The sequence below is a fragment of the Lissotriton vulgaris genome, chromosome 1_1 (assembly GCF_964263255.1).
Source record: "Lissotriton vulgaris chromosome 1_1, aLisVul1.2, whole genome shotgun sequence".
NCBI lineage: Eukaryota > Metazoa > Chordata > Amphibia > Caudata > Salamandridae > Lissotriton > Lissotriton vulgaris.
In genome coordinates this window covers 1,373,028,508-1,373,043,000 of record NC_141685.1, presented here as the reverse complement: position 1 = coordinate 1,373,043,000, position 14,493 = coordinate 1,373,028,508, and the positions used below count along the sequence as shown (strand labels likewise).

Genomic DNA, 14,493 nt, shown 5'->3' with positions numbered 1-14,493 from the left:
AGCAAGAAAGGCTTTACATTGATTATTACATAAGCTTAACCGCGACCCATGCTGGGCAGGAAATGATAGGCTTTCGCCTACGCTATTTCCAAACAGTTTATACAAAGTGGTTTCTAAGAAAGAGTGGAGAAGAGGAAGGAAGTGAGGAGCTGCCTCAAGGTATGAGACTGGCTCGGAGCTGGTGAGACATCAGCAGAGGGCTGCCAAAACCAGTCTCCTCAGCTCACGCAGTTCAGACACGCAGAGAAGGTGCTGCAGCGAGGATCAGGAGGTGACACTGCGGAATAACCTGGAGAGATGGGATGGGACACTTTTCGACCTATTAGAGAAGACTGAGAGAGAAGAAACCGCCCAAGAGACATCAGAGAAGGGGCGCGTGCAGCTGCCTATGACAGCACAATGAGGACCGAAGCAGCCTGGCTGCTGGCCTTCTTCCCAGGACTTTACTGGGCTGCACAAGTTGGCATCGAAGAAGTACCAGGAATTGTCGGAGGGGCACTGATTGTACACTGTAAATATCCAAAAAATCTTGGACGGCGCCCACATTACTGGCGCAAAAGTACAACGTCTTGCAGCCGCAGGTGTCCCTTCATTGTATGGAGAAGAGGGTCAGAGAAGGTGACAGAGGGCCGATTTTCCATCAAGAATAATCGCAATACTAACACAGTCACACTGACCATGACAGCGCTTCGAAAGGGGGACTCAGGGCTGTACTGGTGTGGGACAAGGACATTTCCTCCATTTGCAATGTATAGAATCACATTGACTCTTCCCACTCCTAACCCTAACGTTGACCTGTCCGCCATAGGAATGGATCCTCCGACTTCTGTTCCTGTAAGTTCTCCTGCCGCGGGAGTGCTTCTACCCTCCCTGGTGGCTGCTGGTGTGTTTGCTTCACTTTTACTCGCTGCAGCTCTTGCCTGGCTTGCATTACGGAATAGAAGGACGTTCCTGATGTCAAAGAACGCACCTAAAGATTTAGGCTTCAGTATGTCTAAAGGGTCTCCAGGGGACATGATGAAAAACCCACTCTGTCTCTCAGCAGAGGCCCCTGAGTATTCAGTGATTGAACATGTCCCACTTCCTTCGATCCCTGATCACTGCTACGAGGAGATCTTTAGCTTGCACTCAGAAACCAAGGCTCCCACCAACCGCAGCGTGGGACGGGAGCCAACCTCTGCATCCGGACCATGCATCCCAGCTGGAGATCCAGGGTACTCCGTACTGATGCCACCAATGGAAGGAAGGGGTACTCAGGTGGGCATGGGTACCAGTTTAGCTAATCTGCATCCACAGGACATGGCGGGGGACAGAATCTACGCAACAGTGGGGGTTCCGGGTACCCGGGATTAGACTCCGCTGATTTAACACTTGCCATTTTCAGCATTTATCGATCCCTACGGCACTGCCACCCACTCTAACGTGGGGTAAGAGACAGTCTAGGCGCTAAGAAAAACTGTCAGACAGGCAGCTCCTCTTCACACTCAACAGTAAGGACATGGAGGAGCTTTGTTTCATGAAAATGTTGATGATGACAGCCACAACTTCAAACATTACTTTGTGCAATAGAGGTGCCCGGATATCCACTGGTTCTGTTTATTAGAATCTATTGTCAGAAATTAATTGTATAGCGCTTCTGACCTGGAAGGAATAATACTAAGTGCCTTATTATGAATACCTCTGTCCTGTTGAAGCACATAAACTCCATTTACATCATGGTGGGACATCACTTTTAATAAGTATGCACATATCTGCTTAAGAGCCTCCTCATGAGGTGTATTACCACTCCAGGGAATGCATGTAGCATGCACTCATAATAAAATACTTTTAAAAGTAGTGGTCGCTGGTATCTGGTCACTGGGCGCTGCATTTATCAAATGCTTTAGACTTAGGGCTAACAAAGAGTTGGGGGGTTAAAGGAAATTCCTGAACGGGTAAAGTGCTAATTCCTCGGTTGGAGGATTTTTTAAAAAGTGAAGAATCCATGACTTTCAAAGGTATAGTAAGTCTGAAGATCTGATGGCAAGGCACGGCAGCTAGCACAATACATTAATGCGTAAATGCCAATAACAGCAGCAAAAATAAGCAATGTCGCTACACATTATCTAAGACCAATAAAGCAACCACCACATTGAAGCAAGTTGTCGTGTTATACTGCTGGTTAGTCAGCTAAAGCACGTTTTTATTGCTTTGTTAAAAAGCAATGTTTAAAATTGCCTTGAATTTGATTTGTTTTTGCTTATTGTTCGATGATTTGCTATGTAAGAGTTGGAAGGGTTGTGGTTGTTTATTTTGTGTAAGCAAAAACTTATAGTAAACACTTTTCATTTCTTTCGAATTTTAATGCCAATTTTTAATTTACATTAAGAAGTTAGTTATAAAGTACGAAGGTTTTGATAATTTTACTGGGTCTTTTCGTGTGACTGTTGGTTCCACATTCCCACTGTCGTGCACGCCCCCGCTAATGGTGTGGGCTCCTTATTGTGGAGCGCTAGTCAGACCCCCCAGGATATAGCGGCATGGATTGGCAAATTTAGCGGCACAAAAATGAAAATTTAGCGGCACAAAAATGGAAATTTAGCGGCATTTAGCGGCGTTTTATTTTGGGTTTTTTGCAACACCAAACACAGATATCTTACTGTTTGAGTTATTTGACAACATGGAGCTATGTACATTTTGTTTATTTACAATTCAGCCCATTTGTTTTATTTAAAAGGCATGTTAATCTTGGCCATGTACGTTCAGTTCTTCTGAGCCCCCATAGGTTTCAGACTAGGCATGCTGGAGGCAGAGACAGGTCTCGGAGCGAGTGGGACGGGTATGCTCAGACGTGAGTCCCGTGCTCTCCATGCCACTGGAATTAAGCTATCCACGCTGATGAGGGCTGAAAGCCCGAAACCTGTCCTTGGATGCTTGTTTCCAGTCCAGGGAGGACTTGGCTTGGCAGTTCGGGCTGGAACTGTACCCATGGGGCTCAGGGTCAAGACTGATTTGCATATGGCTGGGTTCAAACTGGAGTGGCATGGTGAGCAAGAAAACAATGTATTTTGGCCCAGATCTCTGTACTGGGGTGAATGTATGACATTGTTCTACATTCTGTCCATCACCTGTTGTTTTTACAATCCACAATGTTTTAAGGCAAAGGTCATGCAAGAGAGCTATATTTTCTAAGGAATATGCAAAATTTGTAAAGTTGTGGCCTGGGAAAGTCCACTCATTTCATAAACCCACTTGTAAGCAAAATGACTTGTTGTCTGAATGAGGCTGTGAATACAAAACATTGTTCCTTAACGCATGTCAGTCAAGGTTAAAGTACAAAACAGCATAAACCTGGGGAATGGAAAATGGGTGCACATGGGGCTGGATTTTAAGGCGGAAACGGGCGGAAAACGGCGGAGACGGCAAATTTCGTGGGCTTTTGTCCAAATATCGCGACATTTCAACAGATCGGCCAATTTCGCGATTTTTTTGCAAATTGCAAAAACCGCGATAAGCTGGAGGGTCTGTATATGCACACACACACAAAACACGCACACACACATACATATACACACAATATGCATAAAGACAGAGTGAACGAGACAGACGTAGAGGGAGTTAGAGAGAGAAATGTGGGAAAGGAAGGAGAGAGAGCTTAAGGAAAAGAAGGGAAATTAGTGGAAAAGATGGGGATTTCGAGATTGGAAGAGTGGGAAAAAATATGAACTGAGGTAGGGGCGAGAGATGCAGAGGGTTATGGAGAGGCGTAAAAAAAGAGAGAGGGTAGGTAGGAAGGTGAGACATTGAAGCTTTGCTTCCGGGCGCCTCTAATTGTTTCCTTCACAGAAAAGCCCCCACTGTGCTTCTTAGTAAAAGCGTGTTTTTTGTAGCACCTGTGGGAACTGTATTATTACTTGTTTATACCGTGGCTCTGGCAGTCACTAGATCGTTTTAGTCGCGTGGCAGCCAGAGGCGGGCTTTGTTGACTGGAATAAAGGCTTTTCAGTGGGTTGGAAGGAGCGCCATGTAAGGCGCCGACCTTGAAGAAATCTCTATAATTAGCGAGGCGCTGCAGTTTGCTCAGTTTTGTCACGTTTGTGTGCACAGGGAAGAGACGAGGCTCTAGCATTTGCACCCTCCAGTCCCATGAGTTGCTGGATGTGACTCACAGCACGTGGCTCTTGTTAGCGTCAGAAGGTGTAACTCAGGCGCTCTCTAACGGCGGACTTTCATATCAAGCCTACAACCAAAACCCACAGAATGTCAGCGCGCAAGCTACTGAAATGTGACAGCTAGTGCCAAAGACAACATGACGTTACATAAGGAAATTACTGGTTTAATAATACACTCTTTAAGCTCAATTAACTTATAAGTGTATGTGTGTGGTACGCAGGTCACATGTACTGGGCCAGTTCACCCCTCTCATGCCCATATAATGTGTACCTTCGACCTGAGTAATAAAACATCTACAACTGAAAGGGGGAGTTTGGTTTAGCTTGAGGTGTGCGTAAATTACTGTCAGTATGCTTTATGTTCTCTGTGATCCTTCAGCGTATTTTATCTTTTCAGTCGACAAAACTCTGCACTCTGTGCGGGGGGCCTTTGGGGGACATTAATCTTTTATTTTTAGTATTGCTGTATGTCGGAAATGACTTCCGAACAGTTTCTTGTTCCCTGCTAACGCGATCCTGGCAGGGACGTCTGTGTTCGCCGGCCGGCTGTTCTCCTGCTCCGAGTCCGCTTCCCTGGTCTCTGGAGAAGAGGAAGAGGCTTCGTGTGTGTGTCGCTGCCGCTTCTTGCTGGTCTTCTCCCTCTCTCGGCCACCGTGGTCTTCTCCCTCTCTCGGCCGCCGTCCTCGACCTCCTCTCGCTCCTTCTCTCCCCGCGAAATCCTGGGGAAGGGAAAATGGGTGCGCATGGGGCTGAATTTTAAAGCAGAAACGGGCGGAAAACGGCGGAGACGGCGGAAACTGCAAATTTCGCGGGCTTTTGCCCAAATATCGCGGCATTTCACCAAATCGGCCGATTTCGCGATTTTTTTGCAAATCGCGAAATCGCGATAAGCTGGAGGGTCTGGCTAGTAGGTCAGCTCCAGAGTGCGAATTGTCCTTCTTGTTCGGCACAATAAAAAAAATTTCTAGAGTCTTATTTTTGAGCCCTTGCAACACTTTTGCGCCACTGGTGCGTCACTTTTTATGTCGCACCAGCGGTGTACAAATACATGTTGCGCCCTATTTACAAAGTGGCGCATCCAGGCAGATGACTTCAGACTAACTGTCGGCACGCCGGTACCGATAATCTGGTCTGACCATCTAGCAGTCCCAATGTCCCTAGACATCCCGTGCTCTGATGTTGATTTGGGCACTGGCAAAGATTGCTTTAAAAGGAGTTTCAGAAACTTCACAAATGAAGCTCTGGCCCCCTTCATTCATAATACCAACATCACTTCTCAGCGGATGGTGAATGAGTCGGCTCAAGAACTCACCGATGCTATCTCCAGAGCCGCTGATAAACTAGCCCCCCCCTCTCTGAAATCTGTAGCTCGAAAGAAGCCAACTGCCCCTTGGTTTACTACTGCCTTGAGGCTTCTTAGACAAAAATGCAGGCAGAAGGAACGAGGATGGCGCAAATCCTGGGATCCAAAGATCGAGAAGTCTATAAGAGCCAGTTGCGAGAATACAAAAGCAGTGTGATAAAGGAAAAACAAGCCTATTTCACCAACTTAACCTGCTCTCTAACATCTTCCAAAGAGCTCTTTAAAATTGTGGACTCACTGTGCTCTCTCCAGGTACCTGATCCCGTGGTTGCCTCACAGGAGCTATGCAACAATATATCAGACTTCTTCTATAATAAAATAGATGATATCTACATAGCTCTACAATCACAGAGGAAATCCTTGAGTGTTGAGGACCTCTCTCGAATCAAACTGCTTGAATCTTGGAACATAGATGCCCCCCAGTCCCTTAATCATTTTCCTGCTCTTTCCTTGGAGGGACTCAATCTCCTTTTGGACAAAACGAAATCGTCTTCCCCACTGGACCCAGTCCCTTTGAAATTACTAAAGGGCTGTAGAGATATCATTCTTCCCCCTATGCTGGAAGTAATGAATGGAGCCCTGGAACAAGGTACTTTTCCACAAGTTTGGAAGAAAGCTATTGTAAAGCCTCTTCTGAAAAAGTCCACCTTAGACCCCGGCATATTGAAGAACTTCAGACCCATTTCTCTCCTGCCGGCCCCTGCCAAGATGTTGGAGACCCATTTGAACTTTCATCTGTCTAACTTCCTCGATGCTTCTGGCTTCCTGGATGGGTCCCAACATGGCTTTAGAAAGCTGCACAGCACGGAGTCTGCCTTGACTAAGGTCATGGATAACATCCGCAGGAAAGTTGATCTGGGTCTAACCACCGTGCTGGTACTGCTGGTTCTTACAGCAGCATTCGATACCCTGTCTCCCCTTACTTTAACATCTAGGTTAAGGGAGGCAGGGGTTGAAGGACCAGCCCTCAGTCTCCTGAGCTCCTTCCTACACCAACGGGAGCAACGTGTTATGCTAGGACAATACCTCTCCCCTGCTAAGTCTTTGCAATGTGGGGTGCCACAGGGGTCGGCATTGAGTCCGACCCTGTTTAACATCTACGTGGCCCCCCTTGCAAGACTAGTAAGATCTCAGGGGATGGAGGTAGTGTTGTATGCCGACAACACGCAGATTATGGTGTCCCTGACCCACTCTGTGAATCTAACCGCGTCCAACTTTAGGTCCTGCATGCAACTGGTTGCAGAGTGGATGATTTCCAACTCCCTAAAGTTGAACGGGGACAAAACAGAGGTCCTGGTCTTTGGCAAAGACCAGGGCATGTGGTCAGGTGAGTGGTGGCCTCCATCTTTAGGCATCTGCCCCACACCCACACAATCTGCTAGGAACCTTGGGGTCATTTTTGACACCCAGCTTTCTATGGAGCTCCAGGTCAACAGAACGGTGGCTACCTGTTGGGGTGTCATCAGGACTCTGAAAAGGATCGTCCACTATCTTTCCCCACAGGCACGGAAGCAGGTTGTGATCGCTCTTGTTGGCTCAAGGCTTGATTATTGTAATTCACTCTACGCCGGGGCCAACAAGGGCCTTCTACAGCGCCTGCAAGTTATACAAAATGCGGCAGCGCGCTTTGCTCTTGCCCTGCCTTGGCTGTCATCTATGACCTTGGCGAGGAAGAACCTCCATTGGCTTCCTATCCCCTCAAGGATTATGTTTAAACTTTTCTGTTTTACATACAAGGCTTTAATGGCAGGACCGGATGATGCCCTTGGATCCCTACTCACTAGGTATGTCCCGAACAGATGCCTACGCTCCAGTGAGCTTAACCAACTGGTAATCCCTCGAGCCAAGAAGGCCAGCTGGGGGAGTAAAGCCTTTTCCATTCTGGCACCCCAGATGTGGAACACACTCCCCCTGGAGATCAAGTCATCGCCCTCACTTGACCTCTTTAGGAAATCACTGAAAACCTGGCTATTCATTAAAGCATACCAGTAAGCTCTGTTTCTGATCACTGACAGCTAGCTATTTGAGTTAGGCGCCTTGACGCCCATTGGGCATAGTTGCGCATTACAAATGCTATTTCATTCATTCATTCATTCATTTCATTCATTCAGATGCATCACTTTGTTAACCCCTGCGCTACATTATACCTGCGTCAGGCATAATGTATGCAGGGTGGATGTTCCCCCCATCCAAGCCTCGTAGAAGTGGCGAAATTGAAATGTATAAGATTTCAGTGCGCCAACTCTAGGAGGCCATTGCGTCAGATCCATACTGCTCCCTCATAGCAGGTGTAAGGGTGATGCAGTGCTATATTCATAGCCCTCCCCTCTGCACTGCTGGAGTTGTGCCATGCTTCTGACACAATTCCAGCAATATGTCAGGTTTGTGGCGACAGATATGTCACTAATACTGACGTATCTGTCATCCCTTGCGACATGATGTGTCATACAGTAAATATGAAGCATCCATTATTTCGCAAGGAGGGCAGACTGAGAAGTGACACATCACTGTTTTCACACAGCGATACATCACTTTTCATTAATAAGGCCCCCATTCCTTACGCTTAATTAACAACTGCATTTTCTCTGATGAATTGTGTAGGAACATCTTCTAAGTTATCTAGCAAGAGAGGTGTTCCTAGTCTTGTGCTTAAGCTGTGCCTCCAAGACAGAACTTCCTCCAATTTAAAATTACTACTTTTCAACCCTTTCTAAAAATACTTGAGAAATTTATCACTTTTCCCCAAATTCTGGAGTTAGAAAAGTAAATATAACCTTCCAGTGTCTGCCAGGCCGACTGCTGTCCTAAGTGCGCAGAACAGGGCAAGAAACAAGAACAAGCTGTGAAAGCTGAGAAGCCGTGCCTGTGTGGATGGGACGGAACCTCCCTCTCCACCTTGGGGATGTTTGGGATTCTTGCACCGATGAGAGCGTAGCAAGTGATTCCTTCCTTCCTGCTGCTTCCCTAGTCAGGAAGTTCTGCGCATGTGCAGAAAGATGACACTTTATCTCTGCGCACAGTTAAGTTAATCTTGCCTTTTATCTTATCATATTTGCTATGCCTTCAAAGACAGAGGTCAAATGTTAGCCTGTGTCTTCTGCCAGATTGCTGCTTATGTGTTTTTAATATGGAGATCTTGTTTATTTTTCTTTCTCTGGCTGCGAAGTTCGAGAACTTTGTAAAGTTAGATATGTGACAATCTTACTGTGGTACAGAGAGCAGGAAAAGAAAGACTGAAGGACCTCAGTTTTTTCTAAAACACAACAAAATGTAAACACCTGTAAAAGAACTGCACAAATATTTCAAAATAAATGAGTCAAGTCAAGTCAAGTCAGAGAATTTATATAGCGCACTACATACCCAGTGGGTCTCAAGGCGCTTAGAAAGGGGAGGAGTATTACTTGTCAAATATCCACGTTTTAAGTTGCTTTCTGAATGCTATGTGGTTCTGGGTAAGGCGAAGGTAGGCGGGGAGAGAATTCCATGTTTTAGCAGCCAGGTATGAGAAGGATCTGCCTCCCATGGTGGTCTTGTTGATGCGAGGTACATTGGCGAGGGCTTGGCTGGAAGAACGTAGTTGGCGGGAGGGGGTGTAGAAGGACAGTCGTGAGTTGAGGCATTCTGGTCCGATGTTGTAGAGTGATTTGTGTGCGTGGGTTAGCAGTCGGAAAGTGATCCTCTTATTGACGGGTAGCCAGTGGAGGTCTTTAAGGTGACCAGAGATGTGTTCGTTGCGTGGGATGTCTAATATGATCCTGGCTGAGGCGTTTTGGATACGTTGGAGTTTCTTCTGGAGTTTAGCGGTAGTGCCTGCGTAGAGGGTGTTTCCGTAGTCCAGTCGGCTCGTGACCAGAGCATGGGTGACTGTTTTCCTTGTTTCGGTGGGGATCCAGCGAAATGTTTTTCTGAGCATGCGAAGAATGTTGAAGGAGGAAGAGGATACGGCGCTGACTTGTCTGTTCATTGAGAGTGAAGAATCCAGGATGACGCCTAGGTTCCGTGCGTGGTCTGTCGGGATGGGTGCTTTTCCGAGGGCTTCCGGCCACCAGGAGTCGTCCCATGCAGAGGGGGATGTACCTAAGATGAGGACTTCTGTTTTGTCAGAGTTCAGTTTGAGACGGCTTTGTTTCATCCATTTGGCAACTTCTTTCATTCCTTCGTGTAGGTTAGTTTTGGCGGTGCTGGGGTCATTGGTGAGAGAAAGGATTAGTTGAGTGTCATCCGCGTATGAGATGATGTTGAGGTTGTGTTGGCGGGCGATGGCCGCGAGGGGGCTCATGTATACGTTGAAGAGGGTGGGGCTGAGAGAGGATCCTTGTGGTACGCCACAGATGACTTCAGTGGCCTCGGACTTGAATGGTGGAAGGCGGACTCTCTGGGTTCTTCCGGTGAGGAACGAAGTGATCCATTCAAGTGCTTTTCCTTGGATCCCGATGTTTCTGAGGCGCTGTAATAGGGTGCTATGACAGACTGTGTCGAAGGCTGCGGAGAGGTCGAGGAGGATGAGGGCGACTGTGTCTCCATTGTCCAGTAGAGTTCGAATGTCGTCTGTTGCTGCGATGAGGGCGGTCTCAGTGCTGTGTTTTGCTCGGAAGCCAGATTGTGAGGGGTCGAGGGATTTGTTGGCTTCGAGGAAGGCGGCGAGCTGGTTGTTGACAGCTTTCTCGATGACTTTGGCCGGGAATGGAAGGAGCGAGATGGGGCGGTAATTTTTGAGTTCGGTGGGGTCCGCTGTGGGTTTTTTCAGAAGGGCGGTGAGTTCAGCGTGTTTCCAGTCTTCCGGGAAGGTGGCGGAGTTGAAGGAGCAGTTGATGACTTCTCGGAGGTGCGGTGCTATGACGGAGTCTGCTTTGTTGAAGATGTGGTGAGGACATGGGTCTGTGGGGGATCCTGAGTGGATGGAATTCATCAGGCGGATTGTGTCCTCAGTGGAGATAGGGTTCCAGTTGTTAAGGGTGTTCACGGGTGGAGAATGTTCAGCAAATGGTAGGGTGGGCTGGTTTCCGGGTTGGTTGTCGAAGCTGTTGTGGATGTCTGCAATCTTGTTGTGGAAGAATGAGGCTAGGGACTCGCAGAGGGCTTGAGAGGGGGTGATGTCGTTGGAGTTGGCCGAGGGATTGGAAAATTCCTTGACGATGTTGAAAAGTTCCTTGCTGTTGTGGGCGTTGTTGTCAAGTCGATCCTTGAATGCTGTTTTCTTGGCCTTTCGGATTAGTTGGTGGTGAGTGCGGGTGGCGTGTTTGAAGGCGTCCTTGGTGCTAGTGGTTGGGTCTTTTTTCCAGGCCTTTTCAAGGGAGCGGCAGAGTTTCTTTGACTTCTTAAGATCATCGTTGAACCATGAGGCCTTTTTGCTGCCAGGTTTGCTTTGACGTTTCTTCAGTGGTGCTAAGGTGTCGGCGGTGTTGGATAACCATAGGGTGAGGTTGGCGGCGGCTTCGTTTGCGTTAGAAGAGTGGGCTGGGGTGTTTAGAAGGAGCGATGCGGAGATTTGGTCCGTGGTGATTTTGTTCCAGTTTCTTTGCAGAGTTGGTTGGAGGTGGTTGGTGGGTTTTGGTTTGTTGTAGTTGAAGTGAACGCAGCTGTGGTCAGTCCAGAGGAGATCCGTAGTATGGCTGAAGGAGACATGATTGCTGGAGGTGAAGATGGGGTCGAGTGTGTGACCTGCGATGTGGGTGGGGGAAGTGACTAGTTGTTTAAGTCCGAGGTTGGCGAGATTGTCCAAGAGGGTGGTGGTGTTGCGGTCGTTGTTCTTTTCAAGGTGAAAGTTGAGGTCTCCCAGAAGGATGTAGTCCTTGGAGGGGAGCGCGTGAGGAGTGATGAAGTCCGTGATGTCTTCACTGAATCTTGCACGGGGTCCTGGTGGTCTGTAGAGGAGGGTGCCTCTGAGTGTGGTCTTGGGGTCGATGTGGATCTGGAAGTGAAGGTGTTCGGAGTTAGCGAGGTTGGCGTCAGAGCTGGTTGAGATGCGGATTGATTTCTTATGGACGATAGCGATTCCTCCTCCTGTGTGGCCGGTACGGTCCTTGCGTGTGATCTTATAGTCTTCAGGGATGGCAATGGTGATGTCTGGGGCGGAGGAAGCGTTCATCCAAGTTTCTGTTAGGAAGGCGACGTCTGGAGAGATGGTGTCAAGTAGATTCCATAGGTCAATGGCGTGTCTGTGGACCGATCGGGTGTTGAGAAGGATGCACTGTAGGTGGTTGGGGTCAGGAATCTGTGTTGTGGTCGTAGCGGAGATGTTGTCGGTGCCGATGAATTTGCAGGAGTAGCAGGAGAAAGGTCCATGGGTGTGTCCAGGAGCGGCTTGGACGCAGTTGGGGACGCGACCGGGGTTAAGGGCTAGGAGGGTGGCGGCATCGTAGGTAATGCGGGGGGCTGGGCAGCGCAAGGGGCAGGGGGTCTGGCAATGGGCGCGGTCCAGGCGCGGACGGGCGTAGACGGGCTTACCTTTGGCGCACCTTCGGCGCGGGTTGGGCGCGGTCGCTGCGGGTGAACGCTGCGCGCAGGAACTCCTGTCATATATGGATGGTGGAGGGGGAGGGGCGAGGGCGTCTCAGCTGGGAGGCGGGGCGGGCACACGAGGACTAGCACAACAAACAAAATGGAGGCGGAGGGGGGGGCACAGCGGAGCGCTAGCGGCAAACGCGCTGAAAACAAACTTAAACAGCAAAGATAGAGTAAACAAAGCGCTACTACAGCAAAGCGCTAAGCCAGCATACAGCACGTAAGAAAATAAGGCAATGTAAACAGCAATTCAGCGCTACGATACCAGCAGTCAGCAGGGACCCTGGGAGCGACCACTCGGCTCGTGGGAGAGGAGCGAGTCACGGCGCCTGTAGGGAGGTGAGCGCTACTTCAGGACAGTGGGAGGGCGTCTCAGCTGGGAGGCGGGGCGGGCACACGAGGACTAGCACAACAAACAAAATGGAGGCGGGGGGGGGGCACAGCGGAGCGCTAGCGGCAAACGCGCTGAAAGCAAACTTAAACAGCACAGATAGAGTAAACAAAGCGCTACTACAGCAAAGCGCTAAGCCAGCATACAGCACGTAAGAAAATAAGGCAATGTAAACAGCAATTCAGCGCTACGATACCAGCAGTCAGCAGGGACCCTGGGAGCGACCACTCGGCTCGTGGGAGAGGAGCGAGTCACGGCGCCTGTAGGGAGGTGAGTGCTACTTCAGGACAGTGGGAGGGCGTCTCAGCTGGGAGGCGGGGCGGGCACACGAGGACTAGCACAACAAACAAAATGGAGGCGGAGGGGGGGGGCACAGCGGAGCGCTAGCGGCAAACGCGCTGAAAACAAACTTAAACAGCACAGATAGAGTAAACAAAGCGCTACTACAGCAAAGCGCTAAGCCAGCATACAGCACGTAAGAAAATAAGGCAATGTAAACAGCAATTCAGCGCTACGATACCAGCAGTCAGCAGGGACCCTGGGAGCGACCACTCGGCTCGTGGGAGAGGAGCGAGTCACGGCGCCTGTAGGGAGGTGAGCGCTACTTCAGGACAGTGGGAGGGCGTCTCAGCTGGGAGGCGGGACGGGCACACGAGGACTAGCACAACAAACAAAATGGAGGCGGAGGGGGGGGCACAGCGGAGCGCTAGCGGCAAACGCGCTGAAAACAAACTTAAACAGCACAGATAGAGTAAACAAAGCGCTACTACAGCAAAGCGCTAAGCCAGCATACAGCACGTAAGAAAATAAGGCAATGTAAACAGCAATTCAGCGCTACGATACCAGCAGTCAGCAGGGACCCTGGGAGCGACCACTCGGCTCGTGGGAGAGGAGCAGTTATTAAAGCACAAATGAAACACATTTTGTTTCGCAATTCTGAATTGTGATGGATAAAAAGAATTTTACATGACCAATACGCATCTTGGTAATGCACAAATAATAAATATTGTATTGTATTGCAGCATTCGACACCGTAAATCACAGCATCCTACTTCATCGCCTCAGTATGATTGGAGTGTCAGGCATAGCACTTACCTGGTTAGAATCATTCCTCTCAGATAGATCCTTCCAGGTATTCGAAAAGGAATTTACCTCCTCCAGTAAACCTCTTAATTGTGGAGTACCTCAGGGCTCCTCCCTGAGTCCTACCCTTTTTAATGTTTACCTTAGCCCCCTAGCTGATGTCGTCCGCCCTTTCGGGGTAAAAATTGTCACCTACGCGGACGACACTCAGCTGGTGGTAGCTCTGGACCCTTCTCTCAACCCCAACCACAGCTTGCACAATTGCCTGAAAGCTGTGGCTTCCTGGATGTCGGCCTCCCATCTAAAACTTAACGGAGACAAAACAGAGGTGATGCTCCTTGGAAATAACACCCCGAAATCCATTGACACCATCTGGCCCCTCTGTCTAGGCAGCCCCCCACAACCTAAGGATCAAATTAAGAGCCTTGGGATCTGGCTCGACCACAATCTCACCTTCAACTACCAAGCTACCAAACTAGCCGCTATCTGCTTTGGACTGATGAGATTGCTTCGCAAGATTCTCCCCCTTCTCCCGTTTCACTCCAGACGGATCATGGTCCAAGGACTAATCCTGTCACGCCTCGACTGCGGTAACGCCTTATATCTAGGCGCTCCTCAGTCCACACTGTCCAAACTACAAGTCATTCAAAACTGTGCGGCAAGAATCCTCTTGAACCTTCCCCGTCGATCCCCAGTAACAGCAAGATTGAAGGACCTTCACTGGCTCCCTGTGAAAGCCAGAATAGAATTCAAGAGCATGTGCGTTGCACACCGATCCTACTGGGGAACAGGCCCCACCATAAACCACCGCTTGGTGGAAGCCTACTGTCCTTCCCGAGTCCTCAGATCCACGACCTCCTACCTAACCTCCGTACCCTGCATCAGAAGAGCAAGATGCGGAGGCCGCTCGCTTGCCTACAACCTAGCCAGAATCTGGAACTCTCTTCCCCTCGCAATTAGGTCAGAACCCAACCTGCTCACCTTTCGAAAACTCTTAAAAA

At 49.1% G+C, this 14,493-nt stretch overlaps 1 protein-coding gene across 1 annotated transcript; it reads left to right on the top strand.

Moving 5' to 3' along the window:
• Nucleotides 1-212: 212 nt before the first annotated feature.
• LOC147750524 (uncharacterized) lies at nucleotides 213-2,273 on the top strand. The gene has a single exon (XM_086936551.1). It carries the CDS (start codon nucleotides 400-402, stop codon nucleotides 1,351-1,353), a length of 954 nt encoding a protein of 317 aa, XP_086792677.1. The 5' UTR covers nucleotides 213-399; the 3' UTR covers nucleotides 1,354-2,273.
• Nucleotides 2,274-14,493: the final 12,220 nt, after the last annotated feature.

Bases quoted from the DNA above. Each gene is read 5' to 3' on its own strand.
- LOC147750524 (XM_086936551.1), top strand. From the start codon at position 400: ATGAGGACCGAAGCAGCCTGGCTGCTGGCCTTCTTCCCAGGACTTTAC.